Source organism: Chenopodium album, chromosome 12 (genome assembly GCF_948465745.1).
Source record: "Chenopodium album chromosome 12, dcCheAlbu1.1, whole genome shotgun sequence".
In the NCBI taxonomy this organism is placed as follows: Eukaryota; Viridiplantae; Streptophyta; class Magnoliopsida; order Caryophyllales; family Amaranthaceae; genus Chenopodium; species Chenopodium album.
In genome coordinates this window covers 3,067,924-3,094,993 of record NC_137845.1, presented here as the reverse complement: position 1 = coordinate 3,094,993, position 27,070 = coordinate 3,067,924, and the positions used below count along the sequence as shown (strand labels likewise).

The 27,070-nt window shown below is 35.6% G+C and overlaps 1 protein-coding gene and 3 pseudogenes across 6 annotated transcripts; all 4 read right to left on the bottom strand.

The window, feature by feature from the left end:
* Positions 1-56: 56 nt before the first annotated feature.
* On the bottom strand, positions 57-4,363 carry LOC145570037 (L-type lectin-domain containing receptor kinase SIT2 pseudogene; annotated as a pseudogene).
* Positions 2,042-8,176, bottom strand: LOC145570036 (L-type lectin-domain containing receptor kinase SIT2-like). 6 transcript variants are annotated; one of them, XM_081629018.1, is made up of 4 exons: positions 5,283-7,436; positions 5,148-5,189; positions 4,326-4,380; positions 2,042-2,178 (listed from the first exon to the last, which is right to left on the bottom strand). In XM_081629018.1, exons 1-3 carry the CDS (start codon positions 7,246-7,248, stop codon positions 4,367-4,369), a joined length of 2,022 nt encoding a protein of 673 aa, XP_081485144.1. In that variant the 5' UTR covers positions 7,249-7,436; the 3' UTR covers positions 2,042-2,178; positions 4,326-4,366. The 6 variants fall into 6 exon arrangements, with proteins under 6 accessions (XP_081485144.1, XP_081485146.1, XP_081485147.1 ...); XM_081629020.1 differs by having other exon boundaries at positions 5,307-7,436; XM_081629021.1 differs by lacking the exon at positions 5,148-5,189 and having other exon boundaries at positions 5,307-7,436.
* A 9,753-nt stretch (positions 8,177-17,929) lies between these two features.
* On the bottom strand, positions 17,930-20,285 carry LOC145571620 (L-type lectin-domain containing receptor kinase SIT2 pseudogene; annotated as a pseudogene).
* A 3,748-nt stretch (positions 20,286-24,033) lies between these two features.
* On the bottom strand, positions 24,034-26,049 carry LOC145571619 (L-type lectin-domain containing receptor kinase SIT2 pseudogene; annotated as a pseudogene).
* Between the last annotated feature and the right edge of the window lie 1,021 nt (positions 26,050-27,070).

Here is a 27,070-nt window from a genome sequence, read left to right as displayed (position 1 = left end):
TTGCAACTAACACAATCAATAGTTATAAAGATATCATTTATATGTACATTAGCAGATACAAATTATGTGTAAAATTTTCGGAGCAAATTTTTAATACAGGACTCTGATTTCAGACTCAGAAACATACAGAGTATATGTAATGGCAAAGTTAATCCATGAAAATAAGACTTATTTTTACATATGGTAGCTAATAGATCAACTAATTTAATCATCTAGTTACATTCAGAATACTGCACATTCAGCGGCCATGATGAATGACTGAATTAGCAGAAAAAAGGGAGTTGGTTGACACCGGAAATGAGGATGGATATGAACCAGATATTCCCCAATATTTATCAAGCAGGTCATTCCTTTCAAGATCATAATCGGATGGCACATCTGGTAGAACTGCATCCCTATGAAGAAATTGTACTGCCTGTCTCATGCTTGGCCTTGCTTCTGGTTTACAATGTGAGCAATGTAAGCCTAGCTTTAGAACTAGCTCCATTTCTTCACTGACATAAGATCCTCCCAGCTTAGGATCGCTTGTTTCTAGAATCGCTCCCTTCTTCCAGCAGTCAAAAACCCAATCAACTAAAACAAGGTCTTCCTCAGCAAAATTGAGCAAGCGGAAAGGCTGTACTCCACAAGCCACCTCGAGTAAGAATATCCCAAAGGCAAACACATCCGTGGCAGGAGTTGGCTTGCCTGTTAAACTGATTTCAGGTGCAAGATACCCAACTGTTCCAACGATGTTGGTGCTTCGAGGATTACTACCATGATCATATAGTCTAGCTAGCCCAAAATCACCCAATTTAGCATTCATGTCAGCATCCAACAGAACATTACTGGCTTTCACATCACGATGAAGCACAACTTGTTCCCACTCTTCATGAAGGTATAGCAGGGCAGACGCCACCCCCTTGATAATATTCAATCTTTGAGGCCAAGAAAGGTCAGATTTGGATTCATTTTTCCGAAACAGGATCTTGTCAAGGCTTCCATTTGGCATATAATCATAGACCAGAAGAAGCTCCCCTTTTCTTCGACAATAGCCTAAAAGCTGGATCAAGTTTCGATGTCTAAGCCTTCTCATGCTAACAATTTCAGACACAAATTCCCTCATTCCTTGCCTTGAATCATGTGCTACTCTCTTTATTGCAACTTGGGTTTCTGTTGAAGGCAGTACACCTTTATAAACCTTCCCAAAACCACCAGAACCAAGTAGTTCAGAATCTTTGAACCCTTTAGTTGCTACATAGAGATCTTTGAAAGAGAATCTATGGGATGCATATTCCTGTTCCCATGGTTCCTTAACCTCTTCAAACATTTTCCTACGCATAGCACATACAACTGCTAAAATAATAACCAACAATACTACAAACACAACAAGAAGTACTATAAAAACAGTTTCCAGCCTTCTCTTTTGAGTTCTGATCTTGGGAAGTGAAGGCAGCTCGGAGAAATTAAAACCTGGGGCTTGCCCGATATGACTCCAACTCCAACCTAATAAGTAATGCTCATTTGCAGTAAGACCAGTAGCCGCAGAGAACCCAACATACATAGAATCAAGAAATACTGCAGAAAGATTCAGGTGAGTAGATAACAGAGGTCTGGCTGGTTTTGGATGACGAAGTGGAGCCAATGTTACATTCATTAGCCTCTCATCTCCATCATAATCTATCCAAACTTGCATAGCTTCACGACTAGTAAGCTGAAGGCTCCTGTTCGTCCGCCCTTCTGCATCATAATATTTTGCTGAAGCAGAATCATTAGACATTAGTCCATTAATATCAATCCCAACATGGTTGCCATCAATATCCCCAAAAACAGCATTTTGAATAGTATCTAACTCTACAGCAAAGACATGATTAGAAGCAAGGCCATTGTTTGAAACATTGAAAAGTCCTAGAAACTCAGCTGGAACAGCGCGTGCAAAGTTCATGGATGAGGAGATGACAAAAGCAAGTCCATGACCACCATGAGCTTCCACATCAGGATACATGGAAAACACAAAACTCGTGGAGAAGGATCGAGTTGCATTGAGTTTGAAAGGCTTAGGGTAGAAAACATGACCACTAAGCTGCTTTGAAGTGTTGGTAAGGACAAGAAGACCATTTGGTTGGATGTTTGCAAGCCCATCAAGAAGAAGGTTGGCTCCTCGGAACCCATTGTAGATAAACTGGGTTTCATCTTGAGCTACGACAACCACAGAAAGAAAGAAAATCAGGACTGACTGCAGTAAATGAGCTTCTGCCATGAAACACAGAAGCATAGTAAAGAGTTTCAGGGATTCTTTGGTCAGACTCAGAAAGTCAGAACTAAATAAATGAGAATCAAGAAATATTTTTATCCTATAAGAAAATCACTAACATCTTTTTTAATAACTTTAAGGCTCATAGGATACCTTTTATATTCAACACTTATTTTTTTAAGGCCAGCCCGATCAATTTCAGTGTGAAACCCTGCTATAAAAGCTTGAAAAAGTCCAGATGGCGGATTTGGAATGATATTTAAAAAAGAATGTCAAAAGCAAAACAATTTAGACATACAAAGGTCTAGCCGTCACCATAATTAAACTACTCTATCACCAAATACGATAGCAAATCACAAACTTTTGTGCATTATTGCTATCCAGTTGAATTAATTGCATTTGTTTTCTTTTTCTTACTTTTACCATATTTTAAAGGTATGGACTATGGAGGACCCTAACTAAACCTCTACGTACCATCACAGTTTCTTTATTCAGCCTTGGTGAATATAACTACAAGTGAGAAGGGTAAGAGAAATTCATCCTTATACGAAGCTACAATTAGGAGGATTTGACCTTGTACCCTTAAGATTATAAAGTAAATAATTTTCAAAACATCATATTTGTTTAGTTTTTTGACCAATAAATAGACCCTACCAAGTTAGTGTACAGAAACCTTGGAGGACCAATCATATATTCATATATAATTGCTCCATTAAATGAAAAGTCCAAAATTGGGTATAAAATGTCAACATAAGACAAGGGTACGTATATCCATATATGACATATATATATACGTAGTTTCCAAATTTTTTTCAATATATCAGGGGTAAAAATTAAACAAATGGTACTACTAGTTTATCATAAGCTGGTTTGAACATTAATAGACTTGTTGAAGTAAGATGTTCTTTCAGCTAACATCTCTTAATATATAACTAAAATTGTTAGCCAAAATAATTAAAAAAAAAAAAAAAAACAAATCCAGAAAATTGCAACCATTATTCAAGAAAGATATAAGTTTATGCAATATTAATTCCCATAAATTTGATTTCTCAACAGTCAACATAAACCTCCTTTGAGCATGTCAACATAACAGGCAGAAAGCAGCACTTTTCAGAGAATAGGGATATGAAAAAGAATGGATGAAACATTGGCTTGACCTATATATAACTATATAAGGTTAATATGGATAAAAGTATAAAACTTAAGGTGATGCAGCTGATGCTTCAGTAGTATATATGGGAAATGGCATGCTATGGTCGATCATTCTCTATTCTAATTTGGTATTATTGCCACAGAAATCAGTATTTTTGTATCCACGGTCAAGACATGAGTCATAGATCATCACACCTGAACTGCTATGCTGCAAAGCTAGCGATATTGCTATTCTTTAGATTTCTACCACACCTTACTAAATTTCAATGTATTATTGTAAATTAATATTGGAATGTTTCGCTGCAGTCATGCAGATTTGAAGTCTCCAACATTATTGTTCATTGGCACCACGAACATTGAAATGAGCTGTGCCTTACTATTAAGGGTCAAATAAAAGAGGAAGTTAGTTCTAGGTGAGATCATCTTACATTAATTTATAGTGATACATTATCTGGATGAAAACAGCCTATCTGATACTACAAGGTTACAGGTGATACATATCCAACTCCCCTACCCTGCCCTAAGTGGAGATTCGTTCTAAGCACTAATGTAATACAATAGTATTTTTGTTTTCCTACATTATATGTATCATGATAAACTTGAAATGTAAAGATAAGATCAAATATGTAGCTTATTTAAAGCCACAAAAAGTATATCTCTATTTAGTATGTTGGTTGCAGATTCAAATCACAAAAGACAGGGTTCGACACTTTGACATAACCAAGACTCCAAGAGTATCACTTGAAAATACTTAAAACTATGTGAGATTCATACCTGAATACTTGAGTGTTCAGACATGTTTGCATCTTAATGTTTTACCTGACTATCACAATTCCTGATCATTATTCTTCCTAAAATTTCTTCAGAGTCCTCCATATCGTTATTATCATCTAAATCATTCAAATGTAACGATCCAGTCAAACAAAAGAAGAATACTTACTGAATTTTAAGAACAAAGCTCCACTTAACTCACAGCACTTGTCATACGAGACTACCTGAAAGGCAGGGAATCAGAAAAACCAAGCAAAATATAGTCATTATTACCTTCTTAAGACAGCAGAAGCCAACCATGTAAGTAAATGTCAGCAGTAATACAGATTATAACCCATGAATTCTAGCAATAGCTCGATACATAAAACACAACCTACTCATTGAAAGAAAATATTCTCCATAGGAACTCTTTCCATGTACTTGATTCCAGAAGTAAATGAAATATAGTCTCTGTTCTGTTTTAAGGTAACTGAAAAACTGGAGTTTCTTTTTGTATGATAACTTTTATTAAAGTTAATGAAGTTAGCTTTGATATATTAGAGAATTCTGATTAGAGAGATGTGAGAATTTTCCAACTCATATTTTATCACGACTATCCAATTCCTTAGTTTGCTAGAGCTAACAACAAAATGTGTCCCTCAGATAACCAAGAACTATCAACTTTTCAGAGCATTAAAGTGGGCAGATGATGAAATAATCTGTACGGCTCATGAAAATGACCTAACTTTAGGAATGATCACGGTGACTTTGAAACCATCAGAGAGCCCAATTTATTTCAGCATTGAAGAAAAGACAACTGGTATAATAGTAATAGGAACAGTCAGACTAATTCTTGGTATAAGCCAGAAAACCTCAAAAGCTCTAGCACATAAATTTCTGTATGCAAATAACAGTAACCAGAATTCTTTTAGTATATGTTCATAACAAATCAAAGCAAGTTAGCAATGAAAAAGAAAACAGAAAACTCTTTACTTCAGATCCAAATTCTTACATTTTATAGGCCAAAGACATTTTACTGTGTTTATGTGGATTTCTGCAAGACACAAAATGCAAAACCTCTTTCAATAAGATTGTAAAATAGTAAATACAAAAACTCATCGACCATTATGTACGGCTGAATTATTACTTGATACTGAGGCCTGAGATATACCGAATGACAAGGATGATGGAACTGACTTAGATATACTCCAACTCCCACCAAAGAAACTGTTGCTTTCATGGTCATAATCAGAAGGAATATCCGGCAGATTTGTGTCTCCATGAAGGAATTGAACCACTTGTCTCATGCTAGGCCTTCCTTCTGGCTTAGGATGAGAACACAGCAGGCCTAATTTCAAAACAAGTTCCATTTCTTCAGCCTGGTAATTTCCTTCCAGCATGGGATCACTTGTGTCAAGAATTTCTCCCTTCTTCCAGCAGTCATATACCCAATCAACCAATATATAGTCTTCTGTAGAAAACTCCTGCAGGCTACTTGGCCGCCTTCCACAGGCCACCTCAAGTAAGAATATTCCATAAGCAAACACATCAGTGGCAGTAGTAGGTTTGCCTGTTATACTCAGCTCAGGAGCAAGATATCCTACTGTTCCAACTACATGAGTACTCCGAGGAGCGCTTTCATGGTCATATAACCTGGCTAACCCAAAATCACCAAGCCGCGCATTCATATCAGTATCCAACAGAACATTACTTGCCTTCACATCACGATGAAGAACGACTTGTTCCCACTCCTCATGAAGATATAGAAGGGCAGATGCCACCCCCTTTGCAATGTTGAATCTCTGAGACCAAGAAAGATCAGAGTTCATACTCTTGAAGAGAAACTTGTCAAGGCTTCCATTGGGCATGTAATCATACACCAGAAGAAGCTCTCCTTTTCTACGGCAATAACCTAGGAGCTGAACCAAGTTTCGATGTCTTAGCCTTCTCATTGTTACAATTTCGGCTACAAATTCTCTCATACCCTGCCTAGAATCATGCGAAATTTTTTTCACTGCAACAGGGGTGTGTGTAGATGGAATCACACCTTTATAAACTTTGCCAAAACCTCCAAAACCAAGAAGCTCATAATCTTTGAAACCCTTAGTTGCTATATAGATATCTTTATAAGAGAATCTATGAGAAATATATTCCTGTTCCCATGGTTCCTTCAGCTCTTCAAACTTCTTCCTCCATACAGCAAGAGCAACTCCAGCAATCATTCCCAACAACAGTAATAAAACAACAATCAATACTATAAAAAGGAATTTCGGTTTATTTCTGTGGCTTCTAATATTGGGAAATGGAGGAAGCTTGAAAAGGTCAAGATCCTGGGCTTGACCAATCTGACTCCAGCTCCAACCTGATATGTAATGCTCAGTGCCAGTAAGACCGGTAGCTGATGAGAAACCGACATACATAGAATCAAGAAGTACTGATGAAAGATTAACATGTGTAGACAAGAGATTTTTTTGGGGTTTTGGATGTTTAAGTGGAGCTAATGTCACATTCATAAGCATCTTCTCTCCATCATAATCTATCCAAATCTTCATAGGTGTTCCACGAAGGCTCACGTTCTTCATTTCTTCATCAGAATAGTACGCCGCTGAAGCAGAATCAATAGACTTTAGGCCATTAACATCAATGCCAACATGGTTGCCATCAATATCTTCAAATATAGGATTTTGAATAACGTCTAGTTCTACAGCAAATACATGATTAGAGTAATTGCCATTATTAGAAGTATTGAAAAGGCCTAGATATTCTTCAGGTATAGCATGCTCAAAGGTCATGGATGAGGAGATAACAAAGGCAATTCCATGGCCACCATGACCAGGCACATCAACATCGATGGCAAATGCAAAAGTTGTGGAAAATGAACGACTTTTGTTGAACTTGAAGGGTTTTGGGTAGAAAACATGAGCACTACTCAACAATGTAGTGTTGGTCATCTGTAGAAGACCATTAGGGTGGATGTTTGCTAGCCCATCAAGATGAAGTTTGGCTCCTCGGAAGCCATTGTACAAGAACTGTTTTTCATCTTGAGCAAAGATAAGTCGAACAAAAAAGATAATCCCTACTATTAAGTGAAGGTGTGAGCAAGTTTCAGCCATGAAATATAAGAGGGCAATGAGTTTCACGGGTCATCACATCAAAATTACAAAGAAAATCAGATCTTATACTCGAGTAAACTAAAGATCAGACCACTCAATTGTGTAGATTAATTTGCACAATATGTGGAATTCACAGAGTTATACTGTCTCTTTCATTGACTCGGAGAAGTCCTTGCCTAATCATTCTCTATGGAAAAAAAAAAAAAAAAAAACAAGATATGCAAGTTGTACAACGATAGTGAATAATTGTGATTGATACTCCCTCCGTCACTAAATTAGATGCCTATTTCTCTTTTTATGTGAGTAATAAATGATAGAAATAGGTATATATTAAAAGGACGGAGGGAGTACTAATTCATGAATTCTGCGGAAATTTAGCATAACTTTGGTCGATCAAACACAAACCACATGATTATCGTACAGGTAAAATTGACATTTCAAACCAGATCAATTTCATTTTCGAGATATTTAAGATGTGCTCAAAATCATATGAATCAAACAAAACAATTTCCACCGATACGACATCAATTTAATAAAATAAAGGAAATTATTATTACACTAAAATAAAGAAAATGGTGCAATCGCAATTAATTACCTGACTTTATAATGGTCAAAATTAAACGCTGCAACAAGTCTGAAATTTCCTCGGAGAAGAAAAAAGGAGTGCTTCCAGAATTCATTTCCAGAAAATCAGAAATATCTGAAATACACCAAACAAACAATCATACACCGTATTACAGTGTTTTTTTATTTTTTTTTTTTGTAATTCAAATAATTGTACAAGTAATTATGATTAGAAGAGCAATAATTTAACGGAGATACGATGAAAACCGCGGGAATTAGTAAATTACTGATGAAGATGTATAAAATTGCACTCAGACTAAGGATTTGCGAGTTGATTGCTCAGACATTTCTTGATTTTTTTTTTTTTTTTTTTTTGGTGTTAATTAGGGTTTTGCTTGGCATTCAATCGGCTAAATTACGTGAGAAATGCTTGTGTTGGGATAAATGATACTCATGTTATCATAGCGTGTAGGGGTGAGCAAAAATTCAGGGTCGGAACCTTTATAGATTTTGATTTCAGGTAATAAAAATGAGAATATGTTACTCCGTATAATAGGTTCTGATTCCGAATAATAAAATTTTTGACCCAGGACCTGTAGGATATCCTGTTAGTATAGGTTCCCTATAGGATACATGAAACTGAAATCTATTATTTAAGCCCAATATAAAAGCCCTATATCAAAATTGTATAAAAGTCATCACATACCTCTCTCCCTCCTCTTTTAATTTTTCATCTTACTTTTAATGGTTTAATTAATAGTATTAATACAAGTACTTGAAATTTTGTATTAAATATTCTAGACAATCAAGTAACTATTAAGCTTACTTTGAAAGATAGGGCACCCTGTTCTGGTTCCGGTTTTCAATTTTTAGGCAGGTTCCGGTTCCGGTTCCTATTTTTAGGAACCTGTTGCGATAGGTTTCGATTTCGGGTCCTAAGATTTTTATAGGGTATTTTGTCATGCTCACCCCTAATAGCGTGTGCAAATATAGTATGTGTTCTGCCTTCTGCTGCTTTTTTTTTTTTTTTTTTTTTTTGGTAAGAATGACCGAAGGAGGACCCTAACAAACCGAAATCTCTCACAGGTTCTCCCAGCTCAGGTTAATGGGTTAGACAATTTAGAAAAGTGGGGGGAATATAAGGGAATCCCACTACCCAAATTGTCATTAGTGGGGATTGAACCCCCAACTTCATGGTTGAAAGGTACTTTCCTTTCTACTAGACCAAGTTTGGTTGGGATAGTATGCCTTCTGTAGTATTTCAGAAAATTATCAGCTTTGACTTTGTATACTACATATTGTTTTTTAGAGTTAGACTGTAAAAATTTATTTACTTTTTTTTTTTTTTTTTTTTGAAACAACCGTAAAATTTACTTATACTTTCTCTGTTTTAATTTAATTTGTTCCATTGAAATATTTATAAGTTTTCATGAAAATATAATTCATAGTATTTATATGAGATATTGTTAAATTAGTCCAAATTGTAATTTCCAAATTTATTGTCTTGAGTATTACACAAAGATAGTACTTTTTTTCATTCTTAAATGTTATTGCGATGGGAGTTTCATGCGTTAATAATGCTTATAAGTATATCACTTTGACTAACATATCTATAATCTATAACTAGTGTGTAATTCGAGCGTTGCACCGGGTTGCTACTTTAATTATTCCTTGTGATTATATGTATTTGATTTTTATAATATTTTTTTAATTAGATCTTGTCATAATCAATTATATACATTTATTTTCATGTTTATAACATAATTGATAATTGGCTTAGATGGTTAAATAACCATCATTCTTATAAGATAGAGGTTGGGTGTTTGAATCCCCTTATCATCATCTCGACGATCGTAGTTTTTATGAAGAAAAATTTTATTTGATTCAATATCTTATGTATTTGTTAACGTCGAATATCTATTATAGATGTCGTATGACTTTTAATTAATGAAATATTTTTTCTATTAAAAAGTAATTATTGTACAATAATAATAAAAGTCAATTAATTTATAAGAAATTAATCACATACTAATGATTGTTGATTCCATGGATGGTACGAGTAATTTTCTAAATTGAATATTAGTGAAGCAATTCCCATATTTTTTTTTTCCATTTTTTGAATTAATTTTAAACTTAAGATAATGTTTTCAAAATATTATTTAAAGTTAAGGTAATTTTTTCATTTTATATTTAAACAAAACCTGGAGCATCGTCCGAGCCACAAACTAGTTACCAAATTAAAAGTGTTGCATTGTAAAAAATACAAGTATTACCATTAATTAATACCCCCTCCGTTTTTAAATACTTGCTTCATTTCTCCATATGCGGAGTTTTAGGAGAAATTGAAGAAAGTAATAAAATATTAAGATAGTGAGATAAGTGGAAGAATAAAAAAGTGTAAAAAGTAAAAGTAGTTCAGAGAATTGGAGGAGAGATAATATAAAATTAATAAAATATGATTTATGTTGGCTTACTAGCTGAGAGAAATAAATTAAATATTGTAAAAGGTTTTAAATAAGAAAATGGAGCAAATATTTAAAAATGGATGCAAAAAAAAAATGGAATCAGTATTTAAAAACGGAGAAGGTTTTGCGTAAAACGGACTCACGTGAGACCGGGTTCAGCAACAAAAAGGCGCGGGTCTGAGAAACCCGATGATAAAAATTATCTTATTCCTGACTAAAGTAGTCTTATTCCTGATAAAAATTATCTTATTCCTGACTAACATTTTTATTTTGTTTATGATATTCCTGATAAAAATAATCTTATTTCTGACTAAAATTTTCTAAATCCTGACAAATATTAAACCAATTAATATTAATCTAATACCTAACAATACTAATCTAATACCAAATAATAACAATCAAATACCAAACAATAAACATCTAATACCTGACATTATTTTCTCCTTCACCAATAACCTTCTTCTTCTTCCATGACTACAATATTTTCTCTCTCCTCAACCTTGCACCAACTGAACCGAAACCACCACCCCATCACCCTACCTTAACTGCGACCACCACCCACCTTAATTGAAATAGCTAGATTTTCAGCGACCAAGATTCACGCATTTCTGGGTCAAGTCGAAGTGGGGGACGAGGTGAGTGATTATGGTCAAGGTCGAGGTCAGGGTCGGGTGGGTGTTTCTGGTCAGGGCCGAGGTCAAAGTCGGGTGGGTATTTTTGGTCAAGGCCGAGGTGGGGTGTTTGTGAGTTGGAGTCGAGGTGTGAGTTTCTGGGTTAAGGTCGAGGTAGGCTGGCTACAGGAGATCGTAGTGGCGGCGGACTCACGGTGAGTCCGTCTCACCCAAAACTTTACCTTAAAGACGAGGGAGTACAATAAAGGCCATGATCCAATATTGGCCTATGATGATGATTGATGAACCTCAACTTGTAATTTTGTGCACTTTTAGTTTGCTTGCATAACTGCATACCACCTTCTTGGCTTTCTTCCTCAACTACAGAACATAATAAGAGCAATAGAGCATTTATGAGCCAAATATCACACGGTGGAAGAGTTGAGATATGTTGTGAGTACCCAACTTTCTTCAGTTTTAGGAAGTGGGTACTCAATTTTGTTTTTTAATCAAGTGAGTACTTTAGCTTATATTGTTAATAACCAACTTTATTTTCCATCAAACAATTGTGTATTATAATTCATCTCATGACAGATGACACCAGAAGGCTTCTGGCTTCTGGCTTCTGGCTTCTTAACCTTTCAAGCAAAAACACTAAAGGCAAAATTCACTGCCCACTCCAATCTTTTGATTCAAACTTCTGTGTAATAATCGGTAACGTATATATGTTAAATATTAATGCTCCTTTACAGGACCGTATCTGGGCCGGGGCAGCCGGGGCACCCGCCCAGGGCCCCAAAATCTGAAAATCAAATTAGTTATTAAAAAAAAAATAAAATAAAATAAAAAAATTAAAATTATAATATTACTGATAACGAAGTAAGCGGCATTTCTTGGTAAGTTAGTCAATCATTCCCTTAATAACTCCTCACAGTAAATCATTAATATTCCTCCTTGAAATTAACTCCTTCATTTTGGGAAGTTAAATTTGACAAATTAATCCCATAATCTAAGCAATTCATCCGTATAATCTTCTATTTTCATCCATGAAATCAATTATTTATATCATTACCTATATTTTTCTGATTTTTCATCTTCCTTCCCAAATTAATGCTAAAATGATGATTTCCCCCATAAACGTTCTTCTTTGAAATCAATTTTCAACGGGATTAATCTATGAATTTTCCTATAAATTATACTCTTTCAGTTGTTCTTCATATATCAATCTACCTAAGCAATTTTTTCTATTTGTTTCTATTAATTTTTCACCATTATTATGGATTTTGGCTTCGATGTTCGAAGATAAACTCATAAACGGTACGAGCCTGCTATTAAGTCATTGGTATGTTCTGTACTTTAATTTTTTTTTCCAGAAATTACAATTGATTAATTTATTTTAATGTATAGATTATTCTATTTTACAAGAGAAGTTCTGAAATAATCATATTAATTTTATGTCATACGAATTTTAATTTCTGATTTATGAATTATCAGTAGATCTGTAGACACTACAAGAAATAGGTCATTTTGCGACGGAAACCTTGCAACGGACTACAATTCCGTCGCAAAAAGGGTTAATTTGCGAGGGAATAAATTCCGTCGCAACTTTGCGACGGAAACAAACTTTTGCGACGGAATTTCCGTCGCAAAGTTTGCGACGGAATTTATTCCCTCGCAAAAGTTTGTTTGCGACGGAAATAATCGTCGCAAAACAATATTAAAAAAAAAATTAAAAAAAAACATTTTGCGACGGATTCTGCGACGGAAATTCCGTCGCAAAAAGTTTTTAAATTTTTTTAAAAAAACTGAAGTTTCGCTGAAGGAGAGAGAAAAAGAAAACGAAGAACAGAAAGAGGAAAGCGTAGAGAGAGATAGAGGAAAGCGTAGAGAGAGAAAGAAAATCCGGCCACTTCACCGCCGCTGTCGCCACCGGAACGACCGGAATCCGGCCACTCACACCTACTAACGCCCACCCCTTCCGTTCACTCCCACTCACGCGCACTCACGCCCACCCACGCCACCCCCTCCGTTCAAGCCCACTCACGCCCCTCCGTTCGCCGGCGGTGTGCAGCCACCACACCACCCTCCTTCCGGCAGCCGGATTTCCGCCACAACACCCTCAAATCCCGGTGAGTATTCCACTATCCCCCTTTGTTTTTGTTTTCAATTTAATTTTAATGTAAACCCTAACTTTTTCTAATTATGTTTTTTAATTTAATTTGTAACTAAATTTTATTATTTAATTACTTGTGTTTAGTGTAGTGTAGTTTAATTTATATTGCAATGTTAGAATTAGTTTAATTTTTAAGATATATTGCAATGTTAGAATTAGTTTAATGTATGTTAGTTTAGTTTAAAATACATGTTAGATTAGTTTATAATGTATGTTATTTTAGTTTAAAATATATGTTAGTTAGTTTATAATGTATGTTAGTTTAGTTTAAAATATATGTTAGATTAGTTTAAAATATATGTTAGATTAGTTTAAAATATATGTTAATTTAAAAATACATGTTAGTGTATGTATGTTTATTTGAATGTGGGTAATTGTGTGTTAATTATATGTGTTTCATCACTAGGCATACATTCACTAGTGAGATAAGATGTCCAAGGATGGGTTAGGTTGGAGTGATAAGGACCCCTGGATATATGTCATCTAAAACCTCATGTAGGTTTGATTTTATGAAGAAAAGAACTTAGCTTGATACTTTGCTACTATTGTTTGTGACTGATATGATTATATGCGTGAGTTGTGTAGAAGTTGTGACAATGAAACGAACAGAGCGTAGCGGTAATAACTAGTTTTCGCCCATTTTCAAGCCACTTGTTTCCTATATTGCCACTTATGAACTATTTCAAGCCTCGAACTCAAGTAACTATGTTAGGTAGGTGTATTATGGTCAAAAATAAGCTCATTTGATAACAAATGTGAGAAATAGGCAAGTTAGAACCAAAAACGCCCCATTTTCGCCCATTTTTTCTAGTTTTAGGACCTAGTGAACCTATATTGCCACTTATAAACAATTTCAAGCCTCAAACTCAAGTAACTATGTTAGTTAGGTGTATTAAGGTCACAAAAATAGGTTCATTAGATAACAAATGTGAGAAATAGGCAAGTTAGAACCAAAAACGCCCCATTTTCACCCAATTTTCCTAGTTTTAGGACCTAGTGAACCTATATTGCCACTTATGAACTATTTCAAGCCTCGAACTCAAGTAACTATGTTATTTAGGTGTATTATGGTCAAAAATAAGCTCATTTGATAACAAATGTGAGAAATAGGCAAGTTAGAACCAAAAACGCCCCATTTTCGCCCATTTTTTCTAGTTTTAGGACCTAGTGAACCTATATTGCCACTTATAAACAATTTCAAGCCTCAAACTCAAGTAACTATGTTAGTTAGGTGTATTAAGGTCAAAAATAGGTTCATTAGATAACAAATGTGAGAAATAGACAAGTTAGAACCAAAAACGCCCCATTTTCACCCAATTTTCCTAGTTTTAGGACCTAGTGAACCTATATTGCCACTTATGAACTATATCAAGCCTCAAACTATTGGTTCTCATTCTTTATTTTTATTTCTGCATTGTATATCCTTTGTTTGTTACAGGAGGCGTACCAACACAGACAGGAGGAATCAAGAACCCAGGGTTCCCAACTGTCTGAAAATGAAATTTTCTTTGAGGCGGCTGGTGGTCGTAATAAGAAGGGTCGTGTTAGAGGTCTTGGTGTTGGTGCTGACTTGTACTACGGCACATCTAGGGGACGAGGATCGGGTTCTTCCAGCCAATACGTACCGTCGGTCATAACTCAAATGCAGGAAAACTTCCACAAGGAGTTGAATGAGAGGGTGGAAGCAATTGAGAGCCAGATCGATAGCCGTGTGGCGGAACAGCTCGATGCTCGAGTGGAGGCTCGAGTGGCAGAACGGATGGCTGAAATCGAGAGGAAGAACAAGGAGTTCTTAGAGGAGTTAGCCAGTAGATTTACAGGATTGACCACTCCTTTCACTTGTTCTACGATTCAGCCTCAGATTCGAGACCCCAGGAACGACCCGGGTGGTGGTGGTGGTGGTGGTGCAGGCCAAGGACAGCCAGCTTGTGTTTAGTTAGGTGTCATTTTTCGATTTTTGTATATGGATGACATTGTAGTTTAAAAAATTATATCATGTACCGTACTTGGTAGTTACGGCTACGTGTTGTATATATTTGAATTATGTTAGGGCGTGGACTTTTTGACTGAAATTATTTTAAATGCACGTATTTTATTAAACAAGATTGCATGAATACAGGTTCCAGGAAAACAAAACAAAATACAAAAAAATTAAACAGGATTGCAGGAATACAGGTTCCAGGAAAAAAAAACAAAATACAAAAAAAAAAAAAAATTAAAATTACAATAACTTTGCGACGGAATTTCCGTCGCAAAATTTGTGACGGAATTACATTCCGTCGCAAAATTTGTGACGGACTATTCCGTCGCAAAAGAATCCATTTTGCGACGGAAATACATTCCGTCGCAAAATTTGTGACGGAATATTCCGTCGCAAAATGACTCCTCTTGCTACGGAATTTTCGTCGCAAATGTTGTTTTCAGCTACAACTACCTTTCCGTCGCAAAATCCGTCGCAATTCGTTTTGCGACGGATATTCCGTCACAAAAGGACTGTTTGCTACGAAAGTTCGAGCGACGCCATGCCTGTGACGGAAATCCGTCGCAAAGTCACTTTGCGACGGAATTTTGCCAGTTTGCGACGAATTATTTCCGTCGCAAAACGGCCCTTTTCTTGTAGTGAGATAGTATGTCAAATTTATATTTTTCCCAGTTCATTCTAATTTCTAATTTTGTTTGAATTATGATATTTTAAATTTGATTAATGATTAATAATTAATTGATTATGAATTATCAAATTGCTTTCCAAATGCATCAATTGCTTATCGAATACTATTGACTATGCCGGTAACGGTTGCATCCGCCGAAAGAAGTTTTTCGAAGTTGAAGTTATTGAAAACCTACTTGAGATCATCAATGTCTCAAGAAAGGTTGAATGGTTTAGCTACTTTATGTATTGAGAGAACAATGTTAGAGCATATTGATGTAGAAACTATTATTAATGACTTTGCATCTAGAAATGCTAGAAGAAAGTGTTTTGTTTAAGCGTTATTGTAATAATAAAATTTCTTAGCATTAAACAAAGTCTCTCGTAAATTTTTTTGTGCATACCCAAAATAATTTTTTTTTTGTACCAAGGGCCCCATTTTTTTTATCCGCCCCTAGGCCACCAAAGTCTCAGAAACGGGCCTGCTCCTTTAAGACACAATTAATTTTTTTTCAAAGGCAAAATCATGTAAGTGCTTTTCAGAGCATCTTCATCAATGGAGTATCAAACTAAAAAGCTAGTACTTTTAGATAAATTTTACCTTTTGCAACATTTTAAATTTTTAGTAGAATTTAGGCAACTAGCTTTCATAATTGAATTAAGTTTATATATATATATATATATATATATATATATATATATATATATACCTCTTAAATTAAGCTTTCTTTTTTTTTTTTTTTTGACAGATTCTTTTAATTTGTTGAGGTAGAAGCATAGAGTTATTCATCAGTAGTTTATTCTATTTATTTAATAATGAATTAATACGGAGTAAGAAGAAAGAAAGAGGGATTGAAATTATAAGAGACATGGGAACTAATTTACGAAATATATGTGAAGTATTTCACTCAGGAAGAAATAGCAATTGAGAAAAATGATTTTTATTACTTTTTTGACGGGTTTTAGATTTATTTTTATTTTTATTTATTTTTTTTATTTTATTTTTATTTTTTTATTATTTTATTTTTTTTTTTTTTTTTTGTAAGAAAGAGGGTTAAGCCCAGATTATTTATAGTTAACAGAATTGACAAGTTAACAGAAGTTTAGCTTCTAAATACCCAATTGATTAAAAAATTAAGTTGAGTGCCCAATTCCTAAGAAATCAGAAAGTTGAGTACATATTTACTATGTTAACTCCACGGTGGAAGTATTAAAAATCAACAAGTTGCATGTATTAAAAATCAGCATTTATTAGCTGCATTGATTACTCTTGGGAAAAATAGCTCAACAAATAACCAGGAGTATCACTTGAAAATACTGTACTTAAAAGTTAAAACTATGTGAGATTAATACCTGAATACTAGAGTGTTCAGACATGTTTGCATCTAGCTGTCTCCATACCTGATCATTATTCTTCTAAAATTTTCTTTGTGAATCATATCGTTATTATCATCAAAATCATTCAAATGTAACAATCCAGTCAAAATTAAAGAAGAAAACTTACTGAATTTGAAAAACAAAGCTCCACTTAACTCACAGCACTTGTCGTACAAGATTACCTGAAAGGCAGGGAATCAGTAAAACCAAGCAAATTATAGTCAATATTAGCCTCTTAAGAGGGCAATAAGCCAAGCATGCAAGTAAATGTCACCAATAATACAGATTATAACCCTTGAATTCTAGTAATAGGCCGATACATAAAACATCACCTACTTATATTATTGAAAGAAAGCATTCTCCGTCTGAACTCTTTTTATGTACTCGATTCCAGAAGTTAAATGAGATGTAGTCTCTGTTCTGTGTTTGGTTGTAACTGAAAAAATTGGAGTTTGTTTTTGTGTGAGTTATCCTTGATATATTTGAGAATTCTGAGGAAAGAGATGTGAGAATTTTCCAACTCATATACATCAAGACTGTCCAATTCCCAAGTTTGCTAAAGTTAACAGCAGAATATGTCCCTCAGGTAACCAAGAAATAATCTATACGGTACATTAAATTGACAAGACTCTAGGAATTATCACAGTGATTTTAAAACCATCAGGGAGCCCAAATTTTTTCAGCATTGAAGAACAGACAACTGGTATAATAGTAACAGGAACAGTCAGACTTGTTCATAGTATAAGCCAGAAAACCTCAAACGCAGTCGAGCACATAAATTTCTCTATGCAAATAACAGTAACCAGAATTCTTTTAGTAAATGTTCATAGCAAATAAAAGCAAGTTAGCAAAGAAAAAGAAAACAAGAAAACTCTTTACTTCGGATCCAAATTCTTACATTATATAGGCCAAAGACATTTTACTGTATGATTATGTGGATTTCTGCAAGACACATATACAGAATGCAAAACCTCTTTCAATATGATTGTAAAATAGTAACAAAAACTCATCGACCATTATGTACAGCTGAATTATCACTTGATACTGTGGCCTGAGATACACCGAATGACATGGATGATGGAACTGACATAGATATACTCCAACTTCCACCAAAGAAACTGTTGCTTTCATGATCATAATCAGAAGGAATATCCGGCAGGTTTGCATCTCCGTGAAGGAATTGAACCACTTGTCTCATGCTAGGCCTTCCTTCTGGCTTAGGATGAGAACACAGCAGGCCTAATTTCAAAACAAGTTCCATTTCTTCAGCCTGGTAATTTCCTTCCAGCATGGGATCACTTGTCTCAAGAATTTCTCCCTTCTTCCAGCAGTCATATACCCAATCAACCAATATATAGTCCTCTGTAGAAAACTCCTGCAGGCTGCTAGGCCGTCTTCCACAGGCCACCTCAAGTAAGAATATTCCATAAGCAAAAACATCAGTGGCAGTAGTAGGTTTGCCTGTTATACTCAGCTCAGGAGCAAGATATCCTATTGTTCCAACTACATGAGTACTCCGAGGAGCGCTTTCATGGTCATATAACCTGGCTAACCCAAAATCACCAAGCCGCGCATTCATATCAGCATCCAACAGAACATTACTTGCCTTCACATCACGATGAAGAACGACTTGTTCCCACTCCTCATGAAGATATAGAAGGGCAGATGCCACCCCCTTTGCAATGTTGAATCTCTGAGACCAAGAAAGATTAGAGTTCTTACTCTTGAAGAGAAACTTGTCAAGGCTTCCATTGGCCATGTAATCATACACCAGAAGAAGCTCTCCTTTTCTACGGCAATAACCTAGGAGCTGAACCAAGTTTCGATGTCTTAGCCTTCTCATGGTTACAATTTCGGCTACAAATTCTCTCATACCCTGCCTAGAATCATGCGAAATTTTTTTCACTGCAACTGGGATGTGTGTAGATGGAATCACACCTTTATAAACTTTGCCAAAACCTCCAAAACCAAGAAGCTCAGAATCTTTGAAACCCTTAGTTGCTATATAGATATCTTTATATGAGAATCTATGAGAAATATATTCCTGTTCCCATGGTTCCTTCAGCTCTTCATACTTCTTCCACCATACAGCAAAAGCTACTCCAGCAATCATTTCCAACAACAGTGACAAGACAACAATCAATACTATAAAAAGGATTTTCAGCTTTTTTTTGTGGCTTCTAATCTTGGGAAATGGAGGAAGCTTGGAAAGGTCAAGATCTTGGGCTTGACCGATTTGACTCCAGCTCCAGCCTGATATGTAATGCTCAGTAGCAGTAAGACCAGTAGATGAGGAGAAACCAACATACATGGAATCGAGGAGTGCTGGAGAAAGATCAACAGGAGTAGACAAGAGATACTTTTTGGGTTTTGGATGCTTAAGTGGAGCTACTGTCACATTCATAAGCATCTTTTCTTCATCATAGTCTATCCAAATCTGCATAGGTGTTCCACCTGATAACTCAAGGCTGATGTTTTTCCTATCTTCATCAGAATAGTACGCCACTGAAGCAGAACTAACAGACTTTAGGCCATTCACATCGATGCCAACATGGTTGCCATCAATATCTCCAAAAACAGCATTTTGAACCGTGTCTAATTCTACAGCAAATACATGATTAGACTTATTTCCGTTATTGGAGGTGTTAAAAATTCCTAGATACTCAGCAGGAACAGCAAGTGTAAAGTTCATGGATGCAGAGATAACAAAGGCAATACCATGGCCTCCATGACCAGGCACATCAGTATTGATGGCAAAAGTGAAAGTTGTAGAAAATGAACGGCTTTTGTTGAAATTCAAGGGCTGTGGGTAGAAAACATGACCACTACCCTGCAAAGAAGAGTTGGTCATCTGTAAAAGGCCATTAGGGTGGATGTTGGCTTGCCCATCAAGATGAAGGTTGGCTTGCTGGAAGCCATTGTACATGAATTGTTTTTCATCTTGTGCAAAGGTAAGTACTACAAAAAAGAGGAGCACCAATTTATTGTGTAGATGTGAGCAAGTTTCAGCCATGAAATATCAGAACTTCAATGAAAATATTATCTTATACTTGTGTAAACTAAAGACCACTCAAAACTTAATTTTATTTATAGGAGGAAATGGAATAGAACGTGTTATTTTCACTTTCAGAGATTTTTTGACTCATGAGAGACCTCTTGTATGTATCTAGAAGTCCTTGCATATTGCGTGCCTCCTCGGCTAAACTTGTATTGTTCGTTAGTGGGAAAAGGTAGATTAAATATTGGAAAAATCCATAAAAATAATCCCAACTTTGACTGGTTCGCTTAAAATAATCCCAACGACAGATTATCTTTAGATAATCCGAACTTTAGGGATCGTTTGATTTAATTGGTCCCAACCGGTAACTTAACCTGTTATAAGAGGTTAGAAAACACGTGTCAGGACTATATTGGTTGAAAAAATTTATTCTTTTTCTTAAAAAGAATTAAAAAAAAAACCCCAGCCCAACCCTCACGGCCACCCTAACCAGTCCCACCAGCAGCCCTGCAACTTTCCGACAGTCCCCTCTTCCCAACGGAATCCCGCCCCCACCAGGCCACCACGATCCAGCCACCAAATCTACCCTACTTCCCCGGAATCCACCCACGATTCACACTCCTCACCCGAAAACTACCCCTTCCAGAAAACTCAAACTAGTAATGTTAATACAAGAACTACTCCATATCCAAATTGAATCAACAAATAAAATTACAGCATAATAAAAATTGAAATTGACGAAAAAAACGATGAAATCGAAGATGAAACTGGAAAAATTACTCGGAGAGAGAAAAGAAGTGAAGGAGTGATTAAAGATACGCCGCCGCCGATTGCCATAGTTTTCGGCAAAAATTGCAGAATTGAAAAACAAATTTGTTAAATCATCTTAAAATTGCAGAAATAGTATCAACCCCCAAAGTGAATTCCAGGGAGTGGGGTGGTTTTGGTGGCTAGTGAAAGCGGGATTCCGATGGTTTGGAGGCGGGTAGAGGAGGCTGTCGGGGAGTTGGGGGCTGCCGGCGGGAGTGGGGAGGGTGGTCTTTGGGCCGGTTTTTTATTTTTTTAGTTTTTTTTATTTAAAATTTTTCAACTAATCACATGGTGGCACATGCCCCTCAAAATAAAAAGATAAAAAAATTTCCCTCTTGAACGGATTGCCGGTCACTTGGGACTATTTAAAAATAATTCATAGTTGGAATTATTTGGAGCGAACGAGCTAAAGTTGAGATTATTTTTATCAATTTTTCCTTAAATATTTAACAAAGTTATGCAACTTGTACAATTGTATGCATTGCTGATTATTGAAGGTATGTTTAATGTAAAATCATCTACTAGTATGTGAAATGAAGAGCCTTGTTAATTGTTCTTTGGTCAATTTGTCAAATGTATGTGGTCTCCATTAGAGATTGGGTGGCTGGAAAAAGTGTTCAAGGACAGTGACAACTACAAAAATCCTAAGATGAGCACTGCCTTCATGTCCTACATCAATTCCCACATGTGCGTGCAACATAAGTAGAAATGTCATTGCCAAAAAAAGAAGGAAAAGGTAATATGTGGTACAAGATTATTCAGTGGTCCCATATTACGATTATTACCCGTAATCTATTATTATTATGGAGTATCAATGTATCATGAATTCATGATACTCAAATTAGTGGTAGGGTTAATATTTGAAGAATTTACAACATAATTTAAAGTTTTTTTGAAGAAATCTATATAAGCATTTAAGTAATTTTTTCAGCACAGGCAGTCTCAAACGAAACAACTTAATATTAGTCAGGACCATGAAAGATGTGATGATTCTACATACATTGTCGTGGCTTAAGCTAGGCTATATAGATTTGAGTCTGATCACAAACTTTGGCTAGAAGTCCAAAGATCATTAAGCCTTAGAGCTAAGCTTCAAAGCATGGACGAGGTTTTATCATGAATACTTAAGTTCAATTTGCACGAAACACAGAGTACAACGGCTTTGGTCTACCATAATTTAAAGCCTAAGTTCGATCTATAATTAGAAACAACCTCTGTATTATCTTAGGGGTCAGCACGTAAACTTAACATTTCAACCCCGTTCATAGTAATACCCTACATAACTTAGCTTATAGTATTAGAGTACATAAGAATGATTATATCCATGTGAATTCAACAAATGATTTTCCACCTACATAACTTATATTACGGCATCAATTTAATAATTCCACTTGTTTGTCTTTTTGTAACATAAAGAATTTTCCACAACCATAAACACACCAAACACAATTAGCAAATTTTATACTCAAAACAAAAGAATTCCATTGGAGAAGACAAAGCAGTACTATTGCAATTTCCTCACCTTTAATCAAACTCTGCGACTCAACTGAGATTTCATTGGAGAAGAAAAAGTACCGCTTCTAGAATCACTTTCCAGAAATTTCTGCGAAAACATTAAAATCAAATTGTACCCCACATTATTCAAAAATTACCAAAAAATTAAAAAAAATTATGAATTAAAAGAGCACAAAAATTACCATGGTTCTATGAGACGAAGAAATCCGCAAGAATGAGTAAAATACTGAAGGTGCATAAAATTAACTCGAATCCTTTCAACTAAAATATGAGATTTAATATAGAGTCATTAAGACAAACGATGTAGATAAGATTTGATTCCAAATATTAAGTCGTATCTCAAATCTCAATACTATAACTAAGGAAGTTAGTTGATCATTCACACAGCTAGCAGCTAGTACGACTATTTAAATAGACAAATGAAATTGTGAGATATGATCTCATCTCTATGTGACAGTGACACAGTGTGACACCCACATTTCCACAAGATGGTTAGGTAGTTGGGCTCCCGTCACATATAAAAAGCAAAGCATGCCAGATTCAACCGGCCTAGGAGTAATCAATCTAGCAAGTGGGTCATGGTCCATGTATCCAAATATAAGTTCAATCCAAAGCCCAATCCAAAAATAAAAAGGCCCAATCCTACCTGATTTGGCCCACTTTATACACTATGAAACATATATGAAGAGGCATATTAGAGTTTTCAGCGAAGTTTGCACCTTAATGTTTTACTTAACTGTCACAAACTCTGATCATTTGTTCTTCTAATTTTCTTTCAAGTTATCCAATAACAAACGAAGCTCCACTTAAATCGCAGCACGCACTTGTCATATTAGATTACCTGAAAGACAGGGAAATAGGGGATTAAGAAAATCAAGCAAAATATAGTCAGCATTGCCTTGTTAAGAGGGCAGCGACAGTCATAAAGGGAAACGTCAGCAATAATACAAGCTAAATTATAACCACTGAGTTTTATCATATGTCAAGTCTCAATTTTAAACATCGCCTTCATACTGATTGAAATCATTCGTCATTTGAACTCTTGTTATATGTACTCATGTTTCTCGAATTACATTGTTCAGACATCAAAGTTTCCAGAAGTTAAATAAGATAAGTTTCACTTAAGTTAATAGAGTTAGCATTGATATACTACAGATTTCAGTACAGAGATGTGAGCATCTCCAAGCTCATACTGTGTGTGGATTGTCCAATTCCTTAATTTTAAGAACTAGCAGCAGAATTTGTCTCACAGGAACTATCAATATTTCTGAATTCACGTCATTAAAGTGGTCAAAAAAAATTCTGAGAATTCGTCAGATGATAATATTATCTATAAACTATAAAGCACATAAAATTTACATAACTCAAAGAATGATCACAAAGATCTCAAAAGCATCTAATATCTAGAGTTGTGTATGCAAATAACTATAAACATTTCACTCAATTTTAGAAGTATAATTTCATATCAACTAGAAGCAAACACCAAAGAGAACAGGAATACTATTTACTTCAGATTCAACGTCGGAATACATCCTTCTGCAGTTCTGCATATCTATGAGGCTTTCTGCAAGACACAAAATGCAAAACCTACTATCAAGTATCAACAAGATTTAAAATAAAGAGACTCATCGGCCAATATGTACAACAGAATTATCACTAGATACAGTGGCCTGAGATATACCAGATGATGAAGATGACAAAACGGACATAGATCTTCTCCAAATACCACCAAAGAAATGATTGCTTTGATGGCCATAATCTGAAGGAATAGCAGGCAGAATTGCATCCCCATTAAGGAAGTGGACCGCTTGCCTCATGCTAGGCCTTCTTCCAGGCTTGGGATGGGAACACAGCAGGCCTAATTTCAAGACAAGCTCCATTTCTTCGCCTTGGTAATCTCCTTTCAAATTGGGATCACTTGTCTCAAGAATTGCTCCCTTCTTCCAGCAGTCGTATACCCAATCAACCAAAACAACGTCCTCAGTAGAAAACTCCTGCATGATGTTTGGCCGCCTCCCACAGGCTACTTCAAGTAAGAATACTCCAAAAGCAAACACATCAGTGGCAGTATTAGGTTTGCCTGTTATACTGAGCTCTGGTGCAATATATCCAAATGTCCCAACTAAGCGAGTACTACGAGGATTGCTCTCATGATCATATAACCTAGCTAACCCGAAATCACCAAGCCGTGCATTCATGTTAGCATCCAAAAGAACATTACTTGCCTTCACATCACGATGAAGAACGACTTGTTCCCACTCCTCGTGAAGATATAGAAGGGCATATGCCACCCCCTTTACAATGTTGAATCTCCAAGACCAAGAAAGGTTGGAGCTCTTACTCTTGAAGAGAAATTTGTCAAGGCTTCCGTTGGGCATGTATTCGTACACCAGAAAAAGTTCTCCATTTCTTCGGCAATAACCTAGGAGCTGGACCAAGTTTCGATGTCTTAGCCGTCTCATGGTTACAATTTCTGATACAAATTCTCTCATACCCTGCCTGGAATCATGTGAAACCTTTTTCACTGCAATTTGGGTGTGGGTAGATGGAATCACACCTTTATAAACTTTTCCAAAACCTCCGGAACCAATAAGCTCAGAGTCTCTGAAACCCTTAGTAGCTGCATATAGATCTTTGAATGAAAATCTATGAGAAGTATATTCCTGTTCCCATGGTTCCTTCAGCTCTTCATATTTCTTCCTCCATACTGCAAGAGCAACTCCAGCAATCATTCCCAACAACAGCAATAAAACAACAATCAATACTATTACAAGGAATTTCGGCTTGTTTCTGTGGCTTCTAATTCTGGGAAATGGAGGAAGCTTGAGAAGGTCAAGATCCTGGGCTTGACCAATTTGACTCCAGCTCCAACCTGATATGTAATGCTCAGTTCCAGTAAGACCGGTAGCTGAGGAGAAACCAACATACATAGAATCAAGGAGTACTGAAGAAAGATTAAGATGGATAGATAAGAGATTTTTTTTGGGTTTTGGATGTTTAAGTGGAGCTAATGTCACATTCATAAGCATATTCTCTCCATCATTATCTATCCAAATCTGCATAGGTGTTCCACCTGATAGCAGAAGGGTCACATTCTTCCTTTCTTCCTCAGAATAGTATGCCGCTGAAGCAGAATCAATAGACTTTAGGCCATTAACATCGATGCCAACATGGTTGCCATCAATATCTTCAAACAAAGGATTTTGAAGAACATCTAGTTCTACAGCAATTATATGATTAGTGTTATCGCCATTATTAGAAGTATTGAAAATCCCTAGATATTCTTCAGGATTAGCATGCTCAAAGTTCATGGATGGGGAGATAACAAAGGCAAGTCCATGGCCACCATGACCAGGCAAATCAACATAGATGGCAAATGTAAAAGTAGTGGAAAATGAACGACTTTTGTTGAACTTCAAGGGTTTTGGGTAGAAAACATGAGCACTACTCTGAATCGTAGTGTTGGTCATCTGAATAAGACCATTAGGGTGGATGTTTGCTAGCCCATCAAGATGAAGTTTGGCTCCTCGGAAGCCATTGTACAAGAACTGATTTTCATCTTGAGTAAAGGTAAGTCGAACAAACAAAATAAGCACTAATACTAAGTGACGATGTGAGTGTGAGCAAGTTTCAGCCATGAAACATAAGAGAGTAATGAGTTTCATGGGTCATCATATCAAAATAACAATGAAAGTTTGATCTTATACTCAAGTAAACTAAAGATCAGACCACTGAATTGCGTAGATTAATTTGCACAACATGTGGAATACAAAGAGTGATATTGTCTCTTTCAGGTATTTTCATTGACTTAGAGAAGTCCTTGCCTAATCATGCTGGATTGGTTAAACTTGCATTGTTTTTCGATGAAAAAACAAGATTAAACATTAAAAAAAAAGCTATGCAACTTGTACAATAGGTATGTTTGATGAAAATAACCTATGTGAAAGGAAGAGCCCGTTCTTTATTTTGTCAAAAGCATGTGGCCTCCGTTAGTGAATGGGTGGCTAGATAATTTTCTTACGATTGTGATTGCTACTATTGTTATAAAATGTGCATTGCATTTGAATCCCTTGTAATCTCCTACATGCTATGTAAGTCGGTGAAGATATTATTATGTAAAAGAGCAACGAGAGGTCGCATAATGCCCCGTTATACGTAGTCATGAATTCTACAAAAACTTAGCATAACTCTGGTCGATTAAAAACAAACATCACTATAATCGTAGAGGTAAAATTGTGTACATTGGACATTTCAAACCAGCTCAATTGCTCAAATTAGTTGGTCGTTAAACGACTTTGATTTTCCACAACTATAAGTCCATAACACACCAAAAACAAAATAGCAAATTATACTAAAATTAATTAATAAAATAAAGAAAATGGTGCGATCGCAATTACCTGACTTAATGATGGTCAAAATTAAACGCTGCAACAAGTCTGAAATTTCTTCGGAGTAGAAAAGGAGAGCTTCCAGAATCCATTTCCGGATATTATCTCTGAAATATAAGAAATGTTGTAATTCAAATAATTACTGTATATTTATAAATTAGAAGAACTGTAATTCAACCGTGATACGATGAATGCCGCGAGAATCAGTAAATTACTGAAAAAGATGTATAAAATTGCAAATAGATTAAGGATTTGCCAGTTGATTGGTCTGACA

Bases quoted from the DNA above. Each gene is read 5' to 3' on its own strand.
- LOC145570036 (XM_081629017.1), bottom strand. From the start codon at position 7,248: ATGGCTGAAACTTGCTCACACCTTCACTTAATAGTAGGGATTATCTTT. The intron at 5,190-5,282 runs GTAATAATTCAG...TGTGTCTTGCAG, and splicing joins ATCTCAGGCCTCAGTATCAA to AAATCCACATAAACACAGTA.